The sequence below is a fragment of the Netta rufina genome (genome assembly GCF_964035555.1).
Source record: "Netta rufina genome assembly, chromosome: W".
Taxonomy (NCBI): domain Eukaryota; kingdom Metazoa; phylum Chordata; class Aves; order Anseriformes; family Anatidae; genus Netta; species Netta rufina.
In genome coordinates this window covers 13,814,699-13,841,676 of record NC_140139.1, presented here as the reverse complement: position 1 = coordinate 13,841,676, position 26,978 = coordinate 13,814,699, and the positions used below count along the sequence as shown (strand labels likewise).

Here is a 26,978-nt window from a genome sequence, read left to right as displayed (position 1 = left end):
GATACAATAGAGACTTTATTAAAAGCTGAGTCTTTTTAGTGCAACTTGTAAAACTGATTTACAAAATTATGTCAAGCAATATGAAGATGAGTACAAATAAAAGTGGTGTTTCAAAATGCTGTACCAATAGAAAAATGCCACTCTAAGGAATAAGTAGTGCAAAAGTGTGCATGTGGAGAGGGTGTGGTGCAGATGGAAAGGCTGACAGTTATTCATTTGTTTCAGAATTAAATACTCTATATCCAGCTGGATGTTTCTTCCTGATTGGTCTTAGTTTGAAAGAGAATTATTACATGATCTCAATTTGAAAGTGAATTATTACATATATTCTATAAAATACATTCTATATCCATTTTCTTTTAAGGTTCTGTACAGAGGCATACCAATATTACTGAAAGATGTCTCCCCTTTTTGACATTAAATAATCAGTGGAAATGCAAAAAAGTCTGCTATCATCTACTTAAGGCAGATGATACACCTTTTTTGAACAGATTCTTTCTAATCACAGATTTCTGCTTTAGCATTTCTCAGTTGTCTTTTTGATATGGATATTCCTAAATAAAATTTACCCATTTTACCATTACATAGCTGTTTTCTTTGCAGAGGGATGGCTGCCTGCCTCTCCTCTCCTACTTTTCCAACTCCAACACCAAAAATACTAGGGTATGGCTGCTACCATTTTGGTCACCGACAGACAAAACAGTCCACTACTTCCATTGTTGTCTTTGGAACATATGTCTGAGTTTATCCATTCTCATAGAATGAAAATATGGTTGCATTACACTCTATAACACCTACTAGTATGGTCACTGGTTCATCAATTATTTTAACAGACTATTTCTGTTGTTCATACTACCAGATTCAAAATCCTCATGGTATGCACCAAACCATTCACACCAATTTCTAGATGATTCATTCTCAAAATGATTGATTCCTCTTCCCAATGCAGACAGACATTATGCTACTGCTCTAGTTTAAATTAGCTCCCTGTTGAGCTCCAAATGAAGAGGATTGGATGAACTGCAGGAACAAGGTCTCCTTGCTGATGAAGACACCCAGATCACACATTAGGCTTTGTACAACCAAACAGCAATAGATTTTTGCCTGTATTAAACAGGAACATTGAAATGTATTGACAATGCAGTTCTAGGCTGTTCTGTATAGAATTATATTCACCTTAGCTCCAAACTCAACCAGATTTGCTAAATTTTGCACAGACTTGGCGACCAGTGTCAACGTTCTTGCAGCAGTAGGGGAAGGAGAATCTGACAGAAATAGAAAGCAGAGAGTTACTGGCCATTTAATTTAAAACTACCACCAGTCACATAAAAGTTAATCTCTTCTCCAATTTATTTTTATCATGGAATTAAATAATTTGAATGTTGTCATGGTCAAGTAAAACTTGTTTTTTTTTTTTTTTTTATCATTAATTATGTCCACAAAAATTGATATGCATATCTGACTTTCCGTACTAGTTGCTTACAGAACAAAGTAAGAAAGTGTTCCTCGGAAGCCTTAGGTTAACAGAAGTTCTATGAATTAAGTGGAAAGTCTTTTCACAAAAAAGAAAAGCAAAAAAACCCCAACTCTGTTAAAAGGAGGATTATTTGTTCTTAGGATATAATAAAATAATTGATTTTACCCTTTTCCTTATTTATCCATACACACATAAGTGGGTCCTGCATTGTTATGCAAATTATATGGGAAATTGCTAGTACAGGGAAAATAGACTAAAGATCGCATGCAATCCAGGTTTGTATTTGCATGAAAGCATAGTTATTTACTGTATAAATCAAATGCAAGAATATCCTGCTACTATTGCTTCTGGTTTTAAACTAAGATTAGTGTTAAGTGTAGGTTTGTTTTTTTGTTGTTGTTTTTATAAACAGCTATAGTCAAATTTGGCTTTCTGCTTACTGGCCATTTAAGTGTTCCAAAACTAACACAATTATTACATAAACTGTAAATTTTGCAGTACTTCATAATACTATATACTGTTCATTGTCTGTCTGCATCTTTTGATGCTCTCTGTCTTCCTGCTCCCTACCCTACTCAGCACTGCAATTAAGTTCAAACTTTTTAGGCCTAGCTGGAGCTTAGACTGAGGCACTAATGCAACAAATCTCAGCTGTTCATAGCATCTAGTGCTAGACATCCCTTCGAAGAAGCAATTCTGGAAAACATTACTAGCCTTAGAACTGGGAACTTCAAGATGAAGGTAACTGATCTAAAGAAGAGTATTATTTTTTAAAAATCAAGTTTGAAACAAAGGAATTAACTTTTTCAATATTTTTGAGAACGGTAGTTCAGATGATAGAACAAGCACATTGCTACTGAAACTGAACTCTATGTACACATGCAGATTTCAGAATATATATATTTTTCCTTATTACACAAAAAAGTATGTTAGAAGCTTTGCCCCAAAAAGAAAGAGCCCCCTTTTTTTTGAACAGCTCTAACAGCCCTATATAGAGTCTGTAAGTTTACCTTAGTGATAGCTGAGAATATTAGCTGGACTTCTGAACAGGACTAACAATTTACAGACAAGCTTTAAAGGGATAACACAAATTACTGGATAACAATTCCATTTATAGCTTAAGACATAGTGGTCTCAATGTAGTCCCCAAGTTCGAAAATAAACTCACAAATCTGAAGATGATAAAAAACACTAAAGAAAGGATCACCATGTACCAGGCAATGGTTCTTAAATGCTTTTGTCAAAGCCTGTATGAAAATCATTACAAGGTGAGAGGAACTTTTGGACTGACTCAGGCCTCATTCAGTATAGTTTAGAGAGAGGACAGAAAACGTTACAGAGTAGAGTGGGACAATCACTTCCCTTGACTGGTTAGCTATACTTTGCTTAATGCATCCCAGGATACGGTTGGTCCTTTTGGCTGCCAGGGCACACTCTTCAACTTATATTCATATTCTCATATTCAACTTGCTGTCAACTAGAACCTCCAGATCACCCTTTGGAGATCAAAGGTTCTCCAGCCTCTCGTCCCCCAGTCTTTATATATATACAGGGTTGCCCCATCCCAGGTCCAGAATACAGTACTTGCTCTTGTTAAATTCCATGTGGTTGGTGATTGCCCAACCATCTAATTTGTCAAGATCTCTCTGCAAGTCCTCTCTACCCTCAAGGAAGTCAACAGCTCCTCCTAATTTAGTGCCGTCTACATACTTACTTAGTATGCAAAAGAAAAAATCATAGAATCATAGACTCATAGAATATCCCAAGTTGGAAGGGACCCATAAGGATCATTGAGTCCAACTCCTGGCACTACACAGGTCTACCCAAAAATTCAGACCATGTGACTAAGTGCACGGTCCAAACGCTTCTTAAACTCCGACAGGTTTGGTGCAGTGACTACTTCCCTGGGGAGCCTGTTCCAGTGTGCAACCACCCTCTCAGTGAAGAACCTCTTCCTGAAGTCCAGCCTAAACCTCCCCTGCCTCAGCTTGACTCCATTCCCTCGGGTCCTATCACTGGTGACTAAAGAGAATAGATCAATGCCTTCCCCTCCACTCCCCCTCATGAGGAAGATGGTGACTGCGATGAGGTCTCCCCTCAGCCTCTTCTTTTCCAGGCTGAACAGGCCAAGTGACCTCAGCTGCTCCTCATACGTCTTCCCCCCCCAGGCCCTTCACCATCTTTGTAGCCCTTCTCTGGACACTCTCCAACAGTTTTACGTCCTTTTTGTACTATGGTGCCCAGAACTGCACACGGTACTCAAGGTGTGGCCACACCAGCGCAGAGTAGAGCGGGACAATCACTTCCCTCGACCGACTAGCAAAAAAAAAGGTATGGATGAAGTATAACATATGCAAACTTTTTAAAACTACAGAACTCAGATATCCCAATATTTTGGTACTATGGTTTTCCCACCAGCAGTTTTAATGCCTTTCCTTTCTTCCTCTCACACAAGGAATACAGCAAAACTTAAAAAACTGAAATCCCTTCAACACAGCATTATGTCTAGAATAACAATAACACACACAGTAGTTGTTGCATCTGTAAGACTTTGTCGTGGTTCCGCTCGAGTGGGCAGACGAGCTCCACCACAGCCGCTCTCTCACTCCCCCTCCTCAAAGAGGAATGGGGAGAAAATATGTGAAAAGGGCTCAAGGATTGAGATAAGGACGAGAAAATCACGCAATAATTATTGTAACGGGCAAAACAGACTCGGCATAAGGAGATAGTAAGATTTATTGCCTACAACTAACAAGCGAGAGAAGCGAGAAAACAAAGGAAAAAAAAACCAAAAACACCTTCCCCCCCCCATCCACCCTTTTCCACCTCCTCCCCCCGAGCGGCGCAGGGGAACGGGGAATGGGGGTTATGGTCAGTCTACAGCACTTCTTCCCCGCCGCTCCTTCTCGGTCACTCTCGTCCCCTGTGCTGTGGGGTCCCACCCACGGGATGCAGTCCTTGATGAACTGATCCGGCGTGGGCTTCCCACAGGCAGCAGCTCTTCCAGAACTGCTCCAGATATGGGTCCGTACCACGGGGTCCATCCCTCAGGAGAAAACTGCTCCAACCTGGCTCCCCTACGGGCAGCAGCTCCTGCCAGATCACCTGCTCCTGCGTGGGCTCCTCTCCACGGGCTACAGGTCCGGCCCAGAATCTGCTCCGGCAGGGGTCTTCCACAGGCGGCAGCCTCCGTCGGTGCAGGGCCACCTGCTCCACCGTGGTCTCCTCCACGGGCTGCAGCGTGGAACCCTGCTCCACCGTGGTACTCCATGGGCTGCAGGGGGACATCCTGCTTCACCATGGTCCTCACCACAGGCCGCAGGGGACTTCTGCTCCGGCGCCTGGAGCACCTCTCCCCCTCCTTCTACACTGACCTTGGTGCAAGGCTGTTCCTCACTCCTCTCACTCTCCCGGCTGCTGTGTGGCGCAGCGTTTTTTCCCTGTCTTAAATATGCTCTCACAGAGGCGCAAAACAACATCGCTTATTGGCTCGGATCTGGAAAACAATGGGGCCCTTCCCAAACATGGGGCAGCTTCTAGATCTTTCTCACAGAAACCACCCCTATGGCTCCCTGCTACCAAAACCTTGCCACGTAAACCCACTACAGACTTCAACTACATTTAAGTTAAAAAGCCCAGACATATTTCTAGGTGCTTAAGCCAATTGCCATGGGAGAATCCATGCCCTGACCCTTAAAGCTTCACAGCAGCCCCATGCCAACCATGTCAGACATAGTTCTCTGATGCATGTGAACACCCAAATCACACCTAAGAACTGTTTAGGAGAATGCTATCCAATATCAGCCAGAATCCTGCCACACACCAGTATAGGAATGCTGTTCTAGCAAAGGAATAGTCCCTGTCACTGTTTTATTTACTGATATAGACACTACAAAGAAAGCATCAAAAAAACAGGTAATGCTTTCTTTATGCAACACTTTCACATTTGGTTTAATGGTTCTTATTGGCTTGCCTAAGTATGGCCTTTGACAAACAAGATTACTATTGTAAGTCCGCACAACACACCCTTCTTACATACTACTATATACCTCTCATATTTAAGATTCCTTACTTAAGACTGACTGTACTTAATGACTCAAAGTAGAGACTTTTCCAACTTCTAGAAGTTATTTAAGCAAAAATGTCAGACAAATTACTCAAGCATATTTTTTTAGGTTCATAAATGTATTCCAGGCTCTGCAGATCTTTTCAACTTTATAGATCTTGTTGATTTAAGAAATGTGTTTGTGGCTTTCTGCTGTTGTTTTGGTCGTGTCGTATCGTGTGTCCCCCCCTCATCCCCCCCCCCCCCCCCGAATATATTACACACTGCTAAAGTAAGAGTTCAATATTATATCTTTTAAATATCAACAAAGTTTTCTGGGGAGACGGAGGGACTGGACATTACTTTAAAACAAGACCTTGGGAATAAACACTGTCTAACCTTTGAGAGTAAAAACCATGTGCTGGGTCCCTTAGTGAGAAAGTCAGTCAATTAATATGGATAGCATAGCTTTGGACACACTGTTCAAAGGAATTCATATTTTTTTTAAATTAGGCACTAAAGTAAGTTTATGCCTATTACTATATAAAGCATGGATTTAATCTGAAGCATAGTCACCTGAGATGATATTAAACATCCTTGGGTTCAGTATAGCAGGACAAATCAGTCGAAGAAAAACAAAGCCACTGAAATGGGAAGAAAATTGTATTTTGTTCAATAATGAAGTTAAAAAATTATTGTAAAATTATGTAGTCTTTAAGCATTTAAGTCAATGTGGAAACCTTTTTGAGACAGGTGACAAACAACGAGCCTTCACCCTCATGAAAATGTTTGTTAATTATGAATGTCTTGTTATGATTTCAACTTTTATAAAAAAAATGAAATAAAAACAGGCGTATTGATTTCCCAATTAAGGTGAACCTCTGAAACCACTTGGGAAAAGCTTAACTGTAAAACCATACTGATGTCTGTGGTGTAAGACCGCACTGGCTTTAAGAAGGAGGAAAACTTAGTCTTCTACCTCCCAAAAGTCTACAAGTAATTGAACCTGTAGCCACTTGCTCCCCCAAGCCAATGTAAGGAAAGCAAGAGTGCAGTCAGAACAGAACCTCTTTTTTGGCAGCAACATAGCCTTATATCAGCTTAAACTGAGCTGATAACAGTATATTATTATCCTAGATCAGCTACTTTCTGGAAAAGCTGGAGAAAAGCACTAGAAACTTACTCAACAGAAACCCAAAATAGCCTTTAGTTTAGCATGAGAAAAATCTAACTTTCTGTTGACAGCTGATAAAGTAAAAAATATCCATCTGAGGTTAACTGTGATTCTAGAAGATTGCTATAAATGAAGTGACATACAGACCAACTAAAGCTATTTAACTCATCTCTTGTTTTGTTCAGGGTACACTACCAACAGACTGCTTTTTCACTACAGCAATACTAAAGCCTGACCACTTAAAAAAAAAAAAAAAGGAAGAGGACCTTGCAATATCTTGCTTATTGATAAGTACACAGTGATGGCATTGTCCACAATTACTCAGAACTGATACGTAGCGGTAGGGTTAACACACCTTCTGTCTGTCCAAGACACCTGAATTTTAATATATAGTGTTATAGAAGTTTCCTATTTCTCCAAGAACCACAGATTACCGGATGACAAAAAAGTCCTGGCTCAGTGTTGTTATATATGGAGTGGTAATTCGTGTCGAGAAAATGGTTGATATTAATAAAGAAGGGGGAGATGTGGGAGTGTGGCCATGGGGGTCGGAATGCCCCGTGGTTGAGATAACATTAGACTCTCAACGATGAGGCCATCAGGAATATAAAAGAGTTTAGAGGGAACAAAGAAGGGTAATTCAGGAGACTCCAAGCAGTCTCCAGTTTCTTGTTCTCCAGCTGGTCTCTTGTTCCCCAGCATTAAGGCATGGATGTTTCTGGGTGTTTGCTGTTGTTGTTATATTCAAAGTTGTTTGACCAATGAAAAGTTGTTTTGAAAAGAACTGCTGTGGAGATAAGGGTATAAGAGGGGAGCCTGCCCTCAAGATAAAAAAGGAAGGCAACACGATGTGATGAAGTTATGAAAGTTGAAGTTTATTGAAAGAAGCAGAAAGAAGGAATGAAAAGGAACAGGCTGGCAGAACAGAGACCAGGACGGGAACAGGCACATTGATCGCCTCATGAAGATAGGTTCGGCCAAACTCAGCAAAGTGCTCAGAGAAGCTCGTATAGAAAGTTGCTGGAAATAGGCGCACCGGAACTGGGAAGAAGCTCAAGCTGAGAGAAGCGGACCCGCACACACAACTGCCTCTCGCTGGTAAGCAGTTGCTCATTATGGGGAATCATACGTCCTTAGAAACAAAGACTGTCCCGGTAACCTTACAGCTTATTCTCCTTATTAACAATCGGACAGTTTATGAGCCTGAAATATGGGACCAAACTGAGGTCAAGGTGTGGGACTCTGCAACTAAAAGCGACAAGGTTGCAGTGGGATTGCTTGGCACCTGGCGAGCATTCTGAGGCCTTAAAGAGCCATGTGGGACCAGTCAGAAACGTGTGGTTTGCCAGATAGTGAGGGAGCTGCGGGCTCCTTTACTGATCCAACTGCTACGCCATGGGCCCCTCTGCTGCTACAGCCATCGAAGGCTTTTGCTGTTACGACCCTGTTGACCTGAACGTGCCTTTTGACCCAGGCCTATTGGCCTTGAAAAGGAGATGGATATGCTTTTCTTCGATCCGGGAAGAACGGGATACATAAGGCCTGAAGACCGAGTTGCTTGACAACTTAAAGCGAGACATATTGTTCAAAAAGAATGGAAAATTGAGACTTGTTAGTAATCAAGAAAAGAAATGGAAAATGGAGACTGTTAGGTCATGGAACTTAAAGGATTGTTTGTTACCTTTTCTGATTGTACGTATGTATAGGCATACTCGGGTTTATTATGTAAAGCAATGTTCTGTATATTTAGAATGTTTGATGTTCGTGTGTGCCTGTTGGTGGAGCGTAGACTCCCCGCACACCCAGTGCTGTTTACTTGCCTTTTATACCTTTTAGAAATATTTGTTTTATAAATATTACAAAATTCAGATTGAGTTGAGACTTCATTTATAACAGTGTGAAACAAAAATATTTTCTATGGAATGTACTTGAAGCTATGAGGAAGTAAATAATTTTGAAGTCATAGAACATGCACCAATTTCTTTTTTAGATGGCCTGAAGTTGAAGACAACCCAGTACAAGATGGACATAGAACTACTGGAGCGAGTCCAGAGGAGGGCTACTGAGATGATTAGAGGACTGCAGCTCCTGTCGTACGAGGACAGGATGAAAGATCTGGTCCTGTTTAGCCTGGAAAAGTTAAGACTGAGGGGAGACCTCATTAATGTGTATCAATATCTGAGGGAAGGGTGTTGAGAGGATGGAGCTGGTCTCTTTTCAGTTGTGCCCAGCAAAAGGAGAAGAGGGAACGGGCACAAACTGAAGCACAGTAGAATATTCCGGCTGAATATGAGAAGGCACTTCTTTACTGTGAGGGTGACAGAGCACTGGAACTGGTTGCCCAGAGAGGCTGTGGAGTCTTCTATGGAGAAATTCAAAACCCGCCTGGATGCCATCCTGTGCAATGTACTCAAGGCAATCCTGATTGGCAGGGGAGGTGATGATCTTCAGAGGTCCCTTCCAACCTTGGCCATTCTGTGATTCTGTAAACTGGGGTATGAACCTAAGATAGACTTTGCAGATACAGAAGATTTGGTGCTTCTTATACCTGTCAAACTAAATTAAGAATGAGTCGATACCTATACATGGGCTTTTACAATCAGACAGAAATGGCAGCACTTTTTGAATGATATAGAAGGGAAGCTACCCAGACACTTTAAAAATTCCCACCTGTCTCTGAATACATAATCTTTATTGGACCAAAACCAGTACAATAAAAGATAATATTCTTCACTGGAAGCTGCAAGAAACTGTACTCTCGAGACAAGTCACAAGAATCCACTTATGAAGGCTAAGGTGATGTGAAAGGGAGACAGTATTTATAGTATTCAGCAGAAACCCCAGGAAAATTCTGAATGACAGATGTATCCACTTAAGGCACATGGCAGTCTCTGGAGTTAGGGAGGAACAGAGAGACATGGTATTTGCTTTTAAGTTCTACACCCTTGGAATAGGCTAGTCCCAACACCTCTGATAAGAGCAGCCTCAATTTGAAGGCAATCCCCCTTCCCCCTCCATGGGATGCTGAATGACATAAGTCAGTGATAAACAAGAGCCAATGACAAATCATCTGAAAGACTGTTCAATAAGAGATTAAACTCAGCAAATCATTATCAGTGACAGATGCTAGTCTACTATCAAGCTAGGCTTGAAAAAAAAAACAAAAAACAAAACGTAAAGCAAACATAGAAGAGATGCATCTCTGATACCCTTATACCTCTAGTATCATTTAGAAAGATAGTGTTAAGACCTCATCTTTGTCAAAGATTTTTGACCTGCACTGGCTGGCAACCGACCAGTTTAACACTGGAAGAACTAATTATTCAATTGGTTTATGAATACAGACTTGAGTTTTTGTACTCATTGCCAGTTCAGAGAACAGGAGTTCCTGGAAAAGGCATGATTCTCCCAGATGGCATATGACAGGAACATCATCTTCAGAGGCCATTGCTCTCTAGAGGTATCACGAAGGTTAACTATCACTTTGAGATAAGTTTTTCTCTTTCCCAACATGAAAATGGAAATCAATATTTTAGATTAGTTTGTAAAATCATAAAATGCAAAAGTAAGTTCTAAGTTAAAGCTATTAAGTAAAGCTATACTGAACTCTATACTATATTTCTAGCAAAGGTTCTAACAGCATGACTAAATCTAGCAAGCTCTCAAACCTTAATTGGGATATCATGCCCCAGCACTATCATGATCTTAAATAATGTTGTAACCCATGTAAGTGCTATAAAGAATTGGCACTGAAAGAAAAATATATAAACACACTGAAGGGTGAAAATAATGAGACGTTAAAATATTATTTTCAACTTAAAACAAAATAACAAGTAACATACCTAACAACTCTTGTTCTCATTGTGGTATTAGTTGGCCACTTGTTTTGAACAGACTTCTGCAAACATCCATAAATATATCTCAGTGTCCTGTAAAAATAATAGCCAGTTACTCATTCCATTAAAAAAACTTCGCAATTAAAACAGCTGTTCAGAAGCTGTATCTAGTCCAACCTCCTGCTTAATGCAGAATTATTATCAATGATAGATTTATTATTCAGACTGTTGTGGTTTAACCCGGCAAGCAGCTAAGCACCGCACAGTCGTTCACAGCCCCCCCTACACCTCCCACTGGGATGGGGGAGAGAATCAGGAGAGAAAAAAAAGTAAACACTTGTGGGTTGAGATAAAGACAGTTTAATAGGACAGAAAAGGAAGAGAAAGAATAATAATGATTATGATAATAATAACAATAATAACGTAGAAAGCAAGTGATGCACAATGCAATTGCTTACCACCTGCTGACTGATACCCATCCCATCCCTAAGCAGTGGTCCCCCCCGCCCCAGCCAGCCACTCCATATTAATTGTTCAGCATGACATCATATGGATCATATGGAATATCCCTTTGGCCAGTTTGGGTCAGCTGTTCTGGTTCTGTCCCCTCCCAACTTCTTGTGCACCCCCAGCCTCCTTGCTGGCAGGGCAGTATGAGGAGTAGCAAAGTCCATGACACTGTGTAAGCACTGCTTTGCAACAACTAAAACATCAGTGTGTTATCAGCGTTATTATCATCCTAAATCCAAATCACAACACTATACCAGCTTTAGGACTAAAATTAACTCGATCCTAGCCAAAACCAGGACAAAGACATAAACTTTACATTAATTTAACATCTGTTATGACAGTCCATATACAAAAGGCAGAGTCCTTGACTAATACACAATTCTAATTGTGCAATTCAGATTCTGATTATTCATATGTGAATAAAAACGTTTTATAATAAATTTGTTGCTTTTTTTTCCCACTTTTTAACTGAATGAATAACAATTTGTTTCCATAAATACATTTTAAGTGTTTAAAGGTAGTTAAGCAATAGTTTTCCCCTTTAAAAAAATACAACTTTTAATGCTTAATCTTTTCTTCACCAACACAAAAGAAACTTCTGTGCTACTCTGCTATTCTGTGGTGGGTTGATCCTAGCCAGCAGCTAATCACTTCCTCACTCTCCCTGTGCAGGATGGGGGAGAGAATAAGAAGGGCAAAAGGGAGAAAAATTCATAGGTCAAGATAAAACCAGTTTAAAAGGTGAAGAAAAAGCCATGCATGCAAATAAAGAAAAATATGGAATTCATTCACTAGTTCTGCTCCACAGGCAGATGTCTACCTACATCCTGGAAAGCAGGGCCTCAGCAAACAAAAAGTTACTTGGGAAGAAAAATGGGAAACTTCATGCCCCTCCTCTAGTACCGTGCTAACAGATACACATCATTCTTGATCAGCTGACTTAGTAAGGTCAAACTTGGCTTGTCTTTTGGCTGTTCTAACTTGATATTTACATTTCCAGATTTTAGTTTCTATATAAATTTATCCTGTGTTTCTGCTTTCTCCTATTGTTTTATGTTTGAATGTTACTCATTTAGGACATGAGTGCAAATAAGGTTAGTGAGGGAATGCACAACTTCTTGCATAAATAACTGTTTTAATTTAGATCTGCACCATTCTTGTTGCTTCAGAGTTTATCCTTAATTAGTCATTCCCAAAAGTTTTGATAGAAGACAGCCAGACACTCGATAACCTTTAAAGACTTATGTAAATTTTATATAAATCAATGTGAAAGGTGATGCTTTCTATTTAATGTTAAATAAATACAGATGTTACTTTGTAAACATCGGTCTGTATTTTATAAGAAAAATAAGGTTTATTCTGGTCTAATCATTCCACAAGAAATAGTCACATTACATTTCTGGCAAAGGTATTGTATGAAATTATATTGGTTTGCTAAAACGCGAGAGAACAATAATAAAAGATTGGTAGTGTTCAATAATATTTTTGGTTGCAGCTTCATAGTGTTTAATTGTTTCACAGTTGATTCCTGAGCTTTAAACAAACAAACAGACAAAAAAAAAAAAAATAAAAAAAACCCAACTGCTGATTTCTCCCTTATTTACCAGCATCAAGAACAAGTGCTTAATAATACGGTGGATGGAAAAGAAATCTACAATACAATTCGTCGCAAAACAAAGGATGCTTTTTATAAAAATATTGTCAAAAAAGGTTATCTTCTAAAAAAAAGTGAGTTCTGTTGCTTCTATAAAATGTTTCTCTTAAAAAAAAAAAAAGCAGATTTGGATGCATGTTTTGTGTAGCACTGGTACCTAGTGGAGGCAAAATTGAAGTGAGCAAAAGGTTATAGAAAGTTATAGATATGAAAGGTTCTTTTTCCTTAAATTCACCAATATAAATACATAATACATAAAATGACACGTAATATAAAGTTCATTGGCAGTTCTTGCTGAAAAAAATCAGAGCAGCACAAAAACTAAGTGCCTTTCATCAAAGGTAATATTCAAACTCATTAAATGAAGTACACTTTTATAAAATTCATACTTAGTATGCAATTCATTTAAATTTAAGCTGATGGCATGAGTTAGAGAGCTAGATTAACGTAAATCAGTGCGTTCATTGGAGACCAGAGCTGGTTTAATTTTGTTATTCCAAGTTAGGTAATATGTGTAATTTAAAATGTGTATTCTGGGTAGTTCTGTACAGACGGAACTTAGTAGTAGTAGTTCTGTATAGACAGAACTATTAAAGTTCTGTCTAACACTGACACAGTCAACGTAATGTACAGTAATTGGATTAAAAGCTGCCTGACTCATCCCAATATATCCTTAAAGAATTGCCATTGAATAAGGTGTTGGAGTTCCAAGGAAGCTAGTCCCTTACCAAGTATCATGGTTTTATTTTTTTTTGTTTCCGCTAAAGCTGATTTTAATGATCAGCAATACAACAAACATTTAAAAATTAAACATAAATAAAAAATAATAATAATGTTTCTAGAAATGACGAAGACCGTAACTTAAACAATAAGTTCCAGATAATGGTCTGGATAGCGAGCAAAAATGAGAAAGAAGGCAAGCACTTAGATATAGTCAAATATAAAAGATGCATTCAGAGGAAATAAAAACTAGATCCTCTGAATAAAGCAAGGAAAGCACCTCTTCTCTTGAGAGTGTTAATTCTGAGATAAGGTGTAGAGGGCTGTGGTAGAGTTGAGGAATTAGCTGAGAATAAACTTTTAAAAATAAATAAATAAATTTTTAGCTAAAAGGGATACTGAGATACTTTACATGTGCAAGCAGGAGTACTGAATAGGTATGGAGAGAGACACGTACCTGCATATAGAACAAAAAATTAATAAAATCACTCTTCCATCTAGTAGAGTATGACTAGATGTTAAAGTAGGTTTTCCAAAACTGTGAGTTCTAGTCCTTGTTTATGAAGGTATGTGGTAGATCTATGATGATCAAGTTGAAAATTAATGCTGAATGCTTTTCTAAAAGGTACTGTGTCTTATGTTTTTACGTTTTTCTCTGAAACGTGGAACTGGCCAAATTCTTGGATATAGGTGTGTTTGGGTTCAGGTTTGGTTCTGATTCAAGTATGTGTATATTATGTTCCTATTTCTATTCTGTAGTGATACGGTTTTAAGATATCGTGATGCAATTTGTTATGCTGAGCAGTTAGTAAGAGTTTAGGAATAATTTTCTCATGTCAGGAGAAATCCGTTTCTTAATTTAAAATAGCTTTATTAATTTGGATTGTTTACAGCATCACACATTATTTGCGAACTGCATAGTCAGTCTTCTCATCGATATGAATGGAGTTGTCTGGGCAGCTCGTGCACTTGCTTAATCCTGTTGAGATTAATGAAAATGTTTAGAGAACCATCTACAATTGTACCTGAACATGTGAAGAGGGACTGTTTTTAGCTAGATGTTGCAGAAAACATTGCATATGCATACTGATATTACTGCTTAAGCATGGTTAACTGTATGTTGTTTTTCTGTTTGTATTTTGACAAAAACCTTACTGCCCTCTTTTTTCTTCATTTACAAAATTTATATTTTCTTTAAAACAATATTGTAACTTCCTACTTGCTTTTTTACAGGTAAGGGGAAGAGATGGAAAAACTTGTACTTTATATTGGAGGGAAATGATGCCCATCTTATTTATTTTGAAAGTGAAAAACGAGCCACAAAACCTAAAGGTTTAATAGACCTTAGTGTGTGTTCCATCTATGGAGTACATGACAGTTTATTTGGCAGGTACGACACTGATTTTTTAATGCTTGTACATGCAGCAGGGCAGTTAACTGCTAGTTTGAGGCATGTATAGTACATGGACAATATGTCAGTAATGAACAAGGTGGTTTTTTTTTGTTTGTTTGTTTGTTTTCTGATTGTGAAATGTAAGCATTGTGACTGTTGGTTTATATTGTGTTTTATTCCATAGTTGGTGTAGATTGCAAGAGTGTATGTAGACAGATTTAACTGAAAATGGTAACTTGTTAAGCCATGGCAACTTGATTGCTAGCAACTGTTCATAAACAAATTCTAGTAAGAAATTTTAGAACTTAGTCTTAAGATTGTCTTGTGTGTAATAATGATTTGGGCTATTGCATTGTCATTTTTCAATATTGTGTATTAATTGTTCCCCATTTTGTATTACAGGCATTAAAAAGATTATGAAGCAACTCTATTGAGGGTTTTAATCCTATTGAACCAAAAATTGACAAGATCAAGGATTTTGTCAATTCCAAAAGATCTGCATTCTTTTGCTGATAGGTATTAGAAAGCTAAATTGGGGGTTGAAACTACTCTGTGTTCAATGCTCTATACAGTCAAACATCAGAAATGTATTAGTTCAGTGTGAACTTTGATTTGGCAGATATCAAGAAATGGAGACATTTGTCAATGCTACAAAGATTAATAAGCCTTATGGGTTTTGTTCTTTTATTAAGGCCAAACTGTTTTCAAATAGTAGTTCAGCACTTCAGCGAAGAGCATTACATCTTTTACTTTGCAGGAGAAACTCCAGAACAAACACAGGTGAGAGATTTTGTTGATAAATATAATTTTAAAAGCAATTTTTTTTTGTCTTGTAATGTTTAATATTTCCCTTCTGTAATAGAAATTTTGTTTAATATTTCCCTTCTGTAATAGAAAGCATGCCTACCACAGATGGTAGCTATGTCTACATTAACAAATATTACCATGCAAGTAGCAGATCTGTAAGGGAAATTGTTGATGCTGAGAATGTAGCTTTGGGGGTTTTACTTTGGACAAGTTTTAGTCTGGTCTCATGCACTGAACTCTCATTAGTTTCCCTAAAATATTTCTGGAGAATTATCTTTTGGAGTAGTTCAGTCCAAAAAAAATTTGTTTGCTCTCCAAGAATCTTCTATGTTATGAACCAAAGCATGGTAAGTGGGGAGTTTTCCTTCAAGAGTGCTTCTTGATGTGAACAAAAATGCTGATGCAAGTATGTCCAGCGATCAGAATTTGCTGAGCATTTTACAGTTATTTGTCCTGACCATAAATTGGTGGTTGTTTATATTCTTGGGCACTGATTTTGCATGAAAAGTAAGATTTATTTATTTTTTAATTACTATCATTTAGTTATTAGCTCTCTAGCAATTAATGTTTGCAGATTAAAAATTGTAGGAGTGGAGCCTAATTCTCTAAAAGTCACCCACCGACAGAAGAACGTATGTAAGATGCGATAATGTTCTTAATCATTAAGTTGTTTTGGTATTCCATGGCTCTGAAATACCCGTGTTAGAAGTTAACCTTTGCATTTGATTTTATTTAAGAATGTACAGTAGGCAGAATATTCTGTCCTGTTTTCTGACCGTTTGGTATAATCTGCTTTTGGGTTAGACTTGCTTAACATTTAAGCTGTTCACTGCATTTATAGGATTTCATTTATAAAATTATTCTTGGTAAGGCACATCAATTGTTTTACAGATGCTTCCAATTTCAGAAGTTTCAGTTGTCTGTACCTTGTAAAATTTCATGGAAGAATAGTTTTGTTGGTATATTAAGGAAAACTTGCCAGTTTTCATATAATGTGGTAAATATCAAAGCAGATGTCCAATGGATTGCATGATGTCTTTGATGTTTGTACAAAACATTTGTGAATGTAATGTGAAGTGTAGCCTCATATACTAGTGTCACTGTACATGCCATGGTGCATTACTCATGCTAGTGTAAACTTTGGAATTTAAGGGGAAAACTTTTCTTGTTAGGAGGGGGAATAAAGAGGAGTATATATCTAGGAAATATTTATATTAATTTAGAGTATTTAGGAGGTTCTGTGGGTCTTCAATTGCTTTTCCTTATTTGGATAAGGAAACAAGCTACAAAAAAAAAATGCATAGTTGAGAGTTCTTCCTTTTGTGGAAGGTTTAGAAAGCTAAAACTTCACTCACAAAGTGATTTACCTGAGAATAGCTCCAATATAGAATGTACTTGTATATTTTAAATGTGGAAGGTAATGTAAAGGATAAGACTGAAAATGTCTTTTTAATTTTTTTTTCTTTAATGACATTATTAAATTGTACTTTGTGTAGGCAGCAGATCTTTGAACTACTACACCTTTATGAATGTTACTCAAAGCCTAAATTTTGTGCTTTAGAAAAACTTACAAAATTTGGGAGTGGGGGATGAAAACACGAGAATGAGGCTATAGCATATCTTCTACCTTACAAAATATCCACTCTGCTCTCTGCATTTGTGAGCAGAGAGAATGGGGGTGTAGGTTATAATTTTCACTGTTTCTCTGTTAATGCTGCTTTGTTTTTGTTTGAAGCATATGCAGTAAAATATGACTGTGATACAGAAATGGACGAGAGAATGATCAGAACAGTTTGACTTGTCAACTGTTATTTTCTCAGAAGCACCTAAGTCTTGCTTCATTTTACATACTGTTTTTAATTTAATGTAATATCACTATTTTTGAAAATTGGTAAAGGTCACACTGTATATCCATTAGTAATGCTTAATATTTCTAAAAGAGAATCAGTTTTGTAAATTCTTTCTTTAGTTTTGCTGAGTAAAGATGAATTTTGCTTTAATATTCAAATTTCATAATTTGAACTGCATACAAGTGGGTTTTTTTTTTCAATCTAAAGAAAACTTCAGATACTTCAATGTATTTTTATTTTTTAGACATGTCTGTTCTAGCGCAAGAAGGTGAGTCTGACTTCTTGTTACACTGTTCTGTGCCTTTCTGTCTTAGGACTGGATGAAGGCTCTGCAGATGTTTTGCAGTTTAAGAAAAAACAGTCCAGGGAAATCCAATAAACGTCTACGTCAGGTGAAGCTATATAAATAATGGGGGGGGGGGGGGGGGGATTGTCTCCTTGTTGTAAAATGATGCTGATCTCAGAACTTTACTTTCAACAATAGCAAATCCTGCATGTACTTTCTTTCTTGGAGTTATGCAGTACCTTTGTTAAACCAACCGGAGTGAATTCCTGTTTGTTAACATAGAATGGCTTGGGTTGGAAGGGACCTTAAAGATCTAGTTCCAACCCCCTGCCACGGGCAGGGATGCCACCCACTAGATCAGATTGCCCAGGGACTCATCCAAGCTGGTCTTGAACACCTCCAAGGATGGGGCATCCACTACTTCTCTGGGCAACGTGGAGTGAAGAATTTCCTCCTAACCTCTAATCTAAATCTCCCCTCTTTTAGTTTAAAGCCATTCCCCTTTGTCCTGTCATTGTCTGCATGAGCAAAAAGTTATCCCCCTTTAGGTATTGAAAAGCTACAATAAGGTCACCCCAGAGCCTTCTCTTCTTCAGGCTGAACAGCCTCAGCTCTCTCAGCCTTTCTTCATAGGAGAGGCACACCAGCCCAGTGGCGTGCTATCAACACAAATCTAAAACACAGCACCATATCAGCTGCTTTGAAGATAATTAACTCCATCCCAGCGAGAGCCAGCACAATCTCCACCACTTATTCCATACATTTGCATCATGCTCAAGTCCCACACTATCCACAATACATCCTCATTAATTACCACCCCCTTCCTGTCCTTTGACATATACACAGATATCATTCCCTTTGTCTATGGGAGGCCTCATTGAAATGTTTATAAAAGGGACGTTGAGTTCATTTAGTCTGTGACTTTGACTCCATCTGTTATGGTGGTCACTCAGGACAGGAGAGGCAACGTGTTGTGTCAAGTTATTGGGCACCAAAGCCAGCTCAAGTTGGCTTGCTGCTGCACTTGCCTGGCTTCTTCCAAGGCTCATCCTCCATTAGTTTGGGTGGTTCCTGTTACAGTACTTCCTATAACACACAACTCAAATCATGGATTACAGCAGTTTAAATGTATATCCACTACAATCTCCACCCCTTTTCCCTTTGGACTATGCTACAGAGTTTAACACTGCAATGAACTCCCTCCCTTGCCCCTGCTCCAGCATGGATCCTCTGTGGGCTACGGTCCCTTTTGGGGGTCTACCTGCTCTGGCATGGACTTATGCACAGGCCACAGTCCCTTCACAGGTGTGCCCGCTCTAGCGTGGATTTATCCAGTTACTTTGACTCCAGTTCATACCGGAGTTCTAACATGTATGGTACAGGTGCACTCGACTTTGTTCAGGCCTTGATAGTCCACAGTTAGCCTCCACTCTCCATCCGACCTTCACGCTGGACATATGGGACTACTAAAGGGTGAGCAAGTCTTCCTGAGCACTCCTGGGCTCCCCAGTCAATGAATCAGCTCATGGATGGGAACCAGGCAATCTCGGTGCATTATTGCCACTGATTCACTGTCATAGTAACAATTGGCACCTGCTGTTCTTTGACATGCAGCAACCTCACAACAGAAGAGTTTGGAAAAGGTAGACGGCTGTACAGCTGGGTAGAGCTCTTCTCTGTACCCAGGGCAACCACACCAAAAGCCTGCCAGTACCCTTCTGGGTCCCATCCTATAGGAAGGATGCACAGGGCCTCCAGGACAGTCACAGCGGAGTGCTTTTGTCACTCATTCCCAGTTAGGCTCACTTTGGCCTCCAATACAGTTAGCTGCTGGGATTCCCCTGTCACTCCAGAAATACCGATGGGTTCTGCCCCTTTATAGCTTGATGGCATTACGGTACACTGTGCACCAGTGTCCACTAGAGCCTTATACTCCTGTGGGTCTGATGCGTGAGGCCATTGAGTCCACACAGACTAATAAACCTGGTTGTCCCTTTCCTCCAGCTGGCTGGAGGCAGGGCGCCTCTAATCCTGGTCATTGCATTTGAATTCATTACTTGCTTCTTGTAAATGTGAATCGAATGTCCCTCCACTATAACCAGGAGTAAACTCAACCCATCTACTCTGTCTGGAGAACTGCCCAGTAGAAACTGGAACAGTAATTATCCTGGAAGAACACCCTTTTGTGATTGTTTTTCCTTGCAACTCACATACCCGTGCTTCTAGTATCAAGGTAGATTTATCATCCCACTTCCTCTCCTCATTTCCTCCCCGCGGTCACACATAAAACCACAGGGTGGCACGTGGTGTGCACCCACGATACCCTTTCCCTTGAACAAAAAAGGCTGATTCCTAATAGCTGAGATACTGGCCGGTATGAAAAGGGAGGAAGTCATTCTCTTTGAGTTGCTGGACTTCTTGGAACAGTTTCTCTACAGCTGAGATACAGGCCCATAGGAAGGAAGAAAGATTCTCTTCTAATTGCCAGAGTTGGCTGGCCACTACATCCACTGTTGGTGCCTCTGTGTCTCATTATCACCAGAGTACTTGCGGATGATGATGGTGCACTCTGTACAATCTTCTGCCTCATGGACCGTGTGCTCTGGACTTCATCTGGGTCTTTGGATACCTGATCATTGTCCAGGTTGCTATAGATTGCCTCCACCATAGCTAATTCGCTCAGGTACTTTATACTTCTCTTCATAGTTGTCCACTTGCCTGGGTGACGTACGACATCTTCCTTGAAGGGATACCTTTCCTTCACGCCTGACAGGAGTTGCCTACAGAGGCTGAGGGCTTGTGCCTCTTTTCCAATCACTTTGTCAATGGCCCTTTCCCTAGAGGGATCCCAGCTGCTTGGCTTCCCCGTGTTCCTGGCTACTGGCCCCCTTATCCCAGCACTGGAGCAGCCAGGTGATTCACCTGGACAACAGCTGAAATCTTTTCGCATATCTCGCAGCGGTTTCTGACTCATAGAATGGCTTGGCTTGGAAGGGACCTTAAAGATCATCTAGTTCCAACCCCCCTGCCATGGGCAGGGTTACCAACCACTAGAGCAGGCTGCCCAGAGCCGCATCTAGCCTGGCCTTGAATGCCTCCAGGGATGGGGCATCCACAACCTCTCTGGGCAACCAGGCTCAAGTGTTTTTGTCATAGTTCTCCCAGGTAAAAAAAAAATAAAAATAAAAAAGTAGCGATAAACAGCACAGCAAAGTGCAAGAGCCGAAATCAGCCATTAAGAGCTCCTGGAATTTGATGTACAGCAAGAGAGGGAGGAAGCCACAGAGCACATGAGGGAACAAATAAACAAACTAGTGTCCAGAACAGACAAAGCAACACTGTGACCAGCAACAAGTAACAGCTTTCCAAGTAACAGCTAAACAGCTATAACTATAAATTCAGTCTAGCATGCACTGATCAAATCTATCATCTCCTCTAACCTCTTGAGCCTCATGTAGAGTGCCAAAAAGGACTGCAGTGAGTTGACCCCAGTCAACAGCCAACTGGGTTAGAATGCTCTAACTGCAAACACCAACTCCTTCTTCTTCCTTTTCCTCCAAGCTTTTATTGCTGAGCATGACATCATATGGTATGAAATACCCCATTTCAGTTTTGGTCAGCTGTCCTGATTGTGTGCCCTCCCAAACTCTTGTGCACCCCCAGCCTACTCATTTCTGACAGCAGAGTGGTAAAGAGGAGGAAAAAGAAGGAAACACGGACAGCACCATAAGGCTACTATGAAGAAAATTAACTCCATCCCAGCCAGACCCAGTAAGCATTGCAAAATTCAGCATTTTGATTAAAAGCTAAAGATAGGGAAAGAAAATTGATAGTGTTCTGCACTTTTTATTTGGCAGTAAACTACGAAGACAAGTTATTTTAGCTTGCATTTTTTTTTTTTTTTAAAAAAAGGAACATAATAACCTGTGCATTTCCCTGATAGACATAAGTAAGCACAGCAGGGTGTCATTCTACCACCACCCATTTGTATTTTTAATGCTATTAATAATTCCATCTTTTTCACAGAGTAGGAGGACTTGAAAGAATTGTTAACCAGCTTAAATATGTACAACTGTCTACTAACTAGTGCTATTTTCTACCTCTTCAAGGAAATAATATATTGATTTTTTTGTTTATTCTTTTACTGACCCCTTAGATCTAGTAGCTTCTACCTCAAAGAAAAGCACGTGTACTAGCCAAAAGCTTTTGTGCAAAATGCACGATTCATTCAAGTGTTTGGTTAGGTTTATTCCTGTCTATATTTGTGGTGGTTTTACCGTGCTGGGCAGCTAAACACCACAACCACTCTCTCACTCCCCCTCCTTAGATGAGGAGGGGAAGAAGTAAAGCAAAGAACAACTCATGGGTTGAGATAAGGATAATTTAATTAAAGGGAAATAATAATAATAAAAAAAGATTATTATGAACTAAACAATTTAAAGGGAAAAAAAGGGAAAGGGGGAAAGGGAGGGAGAAAGGGAAAAAAAAGGGAGGAATACAAACAAATAAAACAAACGAAGGCTATGTGGAAGTGCAGAGGAAAGAAATTACTCTCTACTTCCCACAAATGAGCGATGCTTGACCACGTCCTTGAAGCAGGGCCTCAACGCACGCAGCCAGTGTTCGGGAGGAGGACCGACGTTTTCATGAGAGCCCACCCCTCCCCGCTTCTTCCTGTTTCCACCTTTTATTGCTGAGTGTGACATCGTATGGTATGCAATATCCCTTTGGTTGGTTTAGGTCAGCTGCCCTAGTGATGTTTCTCTCCTCACTTTTTGCCCACCCCCTAGGAGGGTTAGAGAGAGTCCTGATGCTGTGCCAGCACTGCTCAGCAGTAGACACAACACTGGTGTGATACCACTGCTGTTCTAGCTACAAGTGCAGAGCACAGCACTGTATGGGCTGCTGCAGGGAAAGTTAACTCCCCAGCCAGACCCAGTACAATATTCCTCTGCTCATGTAACAGTTCTAAAGTATCACAGAATCATAGAATGGCTTGGGTTGAAAAGGACCTTAAAGACCATCTAGTTTCAACCCCCCTGCCATGGGCAGGGTTGCCAACCACTAGAGCAGGCTGCCCAGAGCCGCATGCAGCCTGGCCTTGAATGCCTCCAGGGATGGGGCATCCACAACCTCTCTGGGCAACCTGTTCCAGTGCCTCACCACCCTCTGAGTGAAAAACTTCCTCCTAATACATTACCTAAATCTCTCCTGTCTTAGTTTAAGGTGTCAGGATTGGGATAGAAACCCATGCCTCCATTGGAGACTACGTAGTTAGTCTATGAACTGATTAGAATAAGATGAACCAATAAGAACACCACTTTCTGGTGCAATTTAACTCTCACAAATAAGAATTTTCAAGTACAAATTTGAACACAAAATTGCAAACTTACGGAGGTAGTATCTCTGCAGCCATGAATATTTTCTCCACCAATTCTGAAAGTATACTGAGTAGATGTGCCAAATTAGTGTTTATATCTTCATTTTTTTCTAATTTTGAGGGATTTAACTAAAATGAAAAGAGAAAAAGACAAAGTTTCTTCTCTTGAATATAGCTTCATATATAACTTGACAACATTACACAATGAATACTTTTTCAAACTAAATATTATACTGCTGTACGAATTTCAGACTTCTACAGGGCTTCCAGATCTGCTTGAAGGGCTAGCAAGGAAATTAATATGAAAAAGCAATGCTTTTAAGTTCTAGCACACTATGCTTCTAAAATCATAGACATGTAACACTATCCATAACTACCTTTTTTTTTTTAAAAAAAAAAACACACCTACATCTATTTTCATATCTTTTAATCCAATCTTCTGAGGATCCCTCATCCTTTCCATAACTAAGTTGAATTGAAACAGAAGTTAGGAGTATAGTTTAAAAAAAAAAAAAAAAAAGAGAGGATCTACAACAAGGTGTTAATATAAGGGAGTTTTAAAATAAAACTACAATCAGACATTGACTTCTAGACTATCTGGAGCTTACCAAAAGTTATTTACATTAGGGCATTCAGTAACTGTTAGAAAATAACCTACAACTGCTAAAGAATAAATACATAATTTAAATACATTTGAGTTAAACTTATTTAAAAGTGATATTATGAACATTGTTCAAGACAATATTTTAAAAAATTTCATAAGTATTTCAGTTCCTGTATTACTCATATAAATGAAATTATTTCTGAAGGATTAATAAATGCTTCCAAAACAAACAAACAAAACATAACTAGTAGATCATTTTAACAAATCAAAATGTAAAAACAAAACAAAAAAAATCAACACATAATTAAAGATATCACCTCACAGGACTGCTTGCTCTCCATTATCTTTAATATACAGTCTTTCAGTGCATGGTGAACAAAACGTGTTGCTGTGGCTTTCATATACTGCTCCATAAGTGTACTTGCTAAAGTGGTGGCACGAAACAAAGTAGTAGCTTCATCTGGAAAAACAATGAAAAAAAAAAAAAAAAGATGAAACTGAAAAGTTGAGAAAAGGAGACAAAAAAAGCAGAGGAAAAATATGTTGTCCTCAGTTTGATATGCCTCTCTTAGTTAAGGGAGGAAATAGAAACAAAGACATGGGAGTCCTTCCCTCCCCAGTTCCAGTAAATGTCAGTGTAATTAGTACAGTACCTTCCATGCTTATTTCCTTGTCATTTAGTGTTCTTAACAATAGTGACTCAAGCTTTTCATGAAGAAAAATCTTCAATAAAATGCCAGCCAAGAGTGTTCTATCCTGTCCACAAACATGTGATAAGGCATAGACTACATGCAACTCTTTCTGAAGTATGAGCTGAAAAAAAAACAAAATAATGTTCAGAAACTTCTCCTAACATGACAGCTTTGGAAAAATGGATATTATACATCTATAGTGACATAAAGATATCACTACAAATACTACTTAATGTATTAGTGTTACTGAAATCTCTCTCAAACAGAGAAAATTAATTTTGACAGAAATTGGGGAAACAAACTTAATACCTCTTTAAACTCACTATACTCCTCTTCTGGCATGATCTTCTCCATAGAATATCGTGCTCGAACACGCAAAGATCCTGGCTCAATACCCTTTAGTGGTATATGGGAACTGAGTTGAAACCACTCATCTGTTGCATGTCCTTTCTGTAATCGGCTTAATTGGCAACGCATAAACACTTCAGGAAAAAAGCATTAAGTAGGTTATTTTCAGCAAACAGTGATAGAAGTGAATTTTAAAAAGTTTATTTTCAGCATGTCATCTTCTTTCATCAAAAGAGTATTAATAAAAGTAATCAAAATTTGTGCCATCAAATATATTAACAGACTATCCCTTAGATGATTTAGCACTCCTGTAAACTGAAGATGAAATATAAAACATGTTGTAAATAATGTATACATATACATTCCTAAATGCAACAGATATTAATATAGTTTTCTTTGTAACACCCAAATAGTGGAAAAAGTAAATACAAAACACCCCCACAAAAAGCCAAACAACACAAAACTACCTAACAAACCTAGGCAGCATCAGAAATTTAAAACAGGTAGTGTGATTAGAATTCACCGCATTCTTTAAAGCCTTGGGCTCATACTTCTATCAGTTCTGATCTTGAATCACTTTGTTACTATTTTAACTTATTTATTATTAGCATTACTACATTTTTCCCAAATGTTGCCATATGTATTTCTTTAATACTTCAGAAATCCCAGGTTAAGGCTGTAACAGTGTAGGCAAGACATATAAAAAATCATTCCCAGACAGCTTACTGCCCAAATCAACCCAAGAATGACAAAACCATTAATTCATTTTTTTTTTTTTTGGTGGTGTTGGTACCTAAAGTTACCAAGCAATAACCTGTACAAGCCTATTCAACCATAACTGAAAGTCTGGTCTGACAGCTAAGTATTAAGCTGCAGCAGTCAGACCACTGACCATTCTAAAATAAGCACGTGCTCTCCTGAACTGAGTTATTTCACATGGAAAGGGTCCAGATGCTTGCAGAGACAACATTCTACCTATGAAAAATACCCAGTGTTTCAAGAGAGGATACACGGTTTGTGTTCCACATTTAGCCTGTCATTTAGCCATGTTAGACTGTCTGGAAGTTCCTTTTTCTGCGCCTCTTAATGTGATCTACTTTTACTGAAGTCCCTCACATAAAAATAAATCCGAAATTAAATAATAATGGAAAAACACATACCATACAACACCCCCCCCAAAGAACAACCAAAAAACCCATACCACCTCATACCAACCACACCACACTTATTTTTCACTTTTCTACAAAGCCTTGCAGAAATGAACAATTCTAGTAGACTTTCTACTGTTACGATTCTATGATATATGTTGAGACATCGTTTGCATAATCAGAAAATGGAACAGAATAACATCACATTTATAATAGACTCTTCATATTTCATATTCTTCGGAGTTGATGTACTGATAAGGTAACACATTCAAGTCAGTCGAGTAGTGGGTAAACAAATTCATTATCTGCTACTTATCACAAGTGTGGATAGGACTGTCTTTAGACCAGATTAAAAAAAAATTGACTTTCCCAGAATATTACTTCAGAGCACAGCTCATGTCCACAACTGAGCAATGCGCTTCATTCCTGTTTTGCTTGCACATATAAGTCATGTATCTCATTGACAGGAACAGTGAAATGATACACAATTTAGAATAATCTGATGATTTAATTTTTCCCATGGTTATACAGTATACTTACTAGCGATAATACAAATCCTATGATCTTGCTTTGATCTTAAAAGATCAAAACAGAAATATTGATATATGGATTACAGAATAGTAGTTATAATTTATATTCAAATACTTTAAAGGAACACTTTCTCCTACTTAGCAAATTATGTTGAATCATTAGGTTACATTCATTAAGAGACTGCCATTAGTTGAAAATTTAAGGACATTTACACTTTGCACATTACAAATAGAAAATACAAATGTTCAGAAAAACATCAGTAGTTGATCCCTTCTCTTCAAGCACAGTTAAGAACTATATACAACAATCTTGATCCAAGAATCAGAATATTTTAAATGATTAATATTAGCACAAAAAAGAAAACAGAAAAGAAAAGCACTTGGAACAAATCTTGGAAGGGAGAGGTGTCTGCACTGCAGGCAACGAGAGAGAAAGTAAAGGGTTGAAGTTACACAATACCTTGAATAAAAGAAAGCCTAAAAAACCACGTTGTGTGGTTGAGAAAGCTTTTTTTTTTCTTTTT

At 38.7% G+C, this 26,978-nt stretch overlaps 1 protein-coding gene and 1 long non-coding RNA gene across 2 annotated transcripts in view; one reads left to right on the top strand and one right to left on the bottom strand.

Annotated features, from left to right (window-relative positions):
• The window catches only part of LOC311220879 (ras GTPase-activating protein 1-like), a gene marked incomplete at its 5' end in the record, with an annotated part of 114,291 nt that overhangs the window by 5,462 nt on the left and 81,851 nt on the right, over positions 1-26,978 (bottom strand). Inside the window, 7 exons of the mRNA XM_084304512.1 lie at positions 1,177-1,265; positions 6,099-6,166; positions 10,539-10,625; positions 23,146-23,261; positions 24,054-24,196; positions 24,390-24,549; positions 24,738-24,910. Coding sequence (XP_084160638.1) covers positions 1,177-1,265; positions 6,099-6,166; positions 10,539-10,625; positions 23,146-23,261; positions 24,054-24,196; positions 24,390-24,549; positions 24,738-24,910 — 836 coding nt within the window. The remainder of the gene's footprint in view (positions 1-1,176; positions 1,266-6,098; positions 6,167-10,538; positions 10,626-23,145; positions 23,262-24,053; positions 24,197-24,389; positions 24,550-24,737; positions 24,911-26,978) is intronic.
• On the top strand, positions 12,653-15,590 carry LOC311220784. The gene is made up of 3 exons (XR_014619252.1): positions 12,653-12,770; positions 14,650-14,806; positions 15,502-15,590. It is a non-coding gene; the product is annotated as an uncharacterized lncRNA (long non-coding RNA).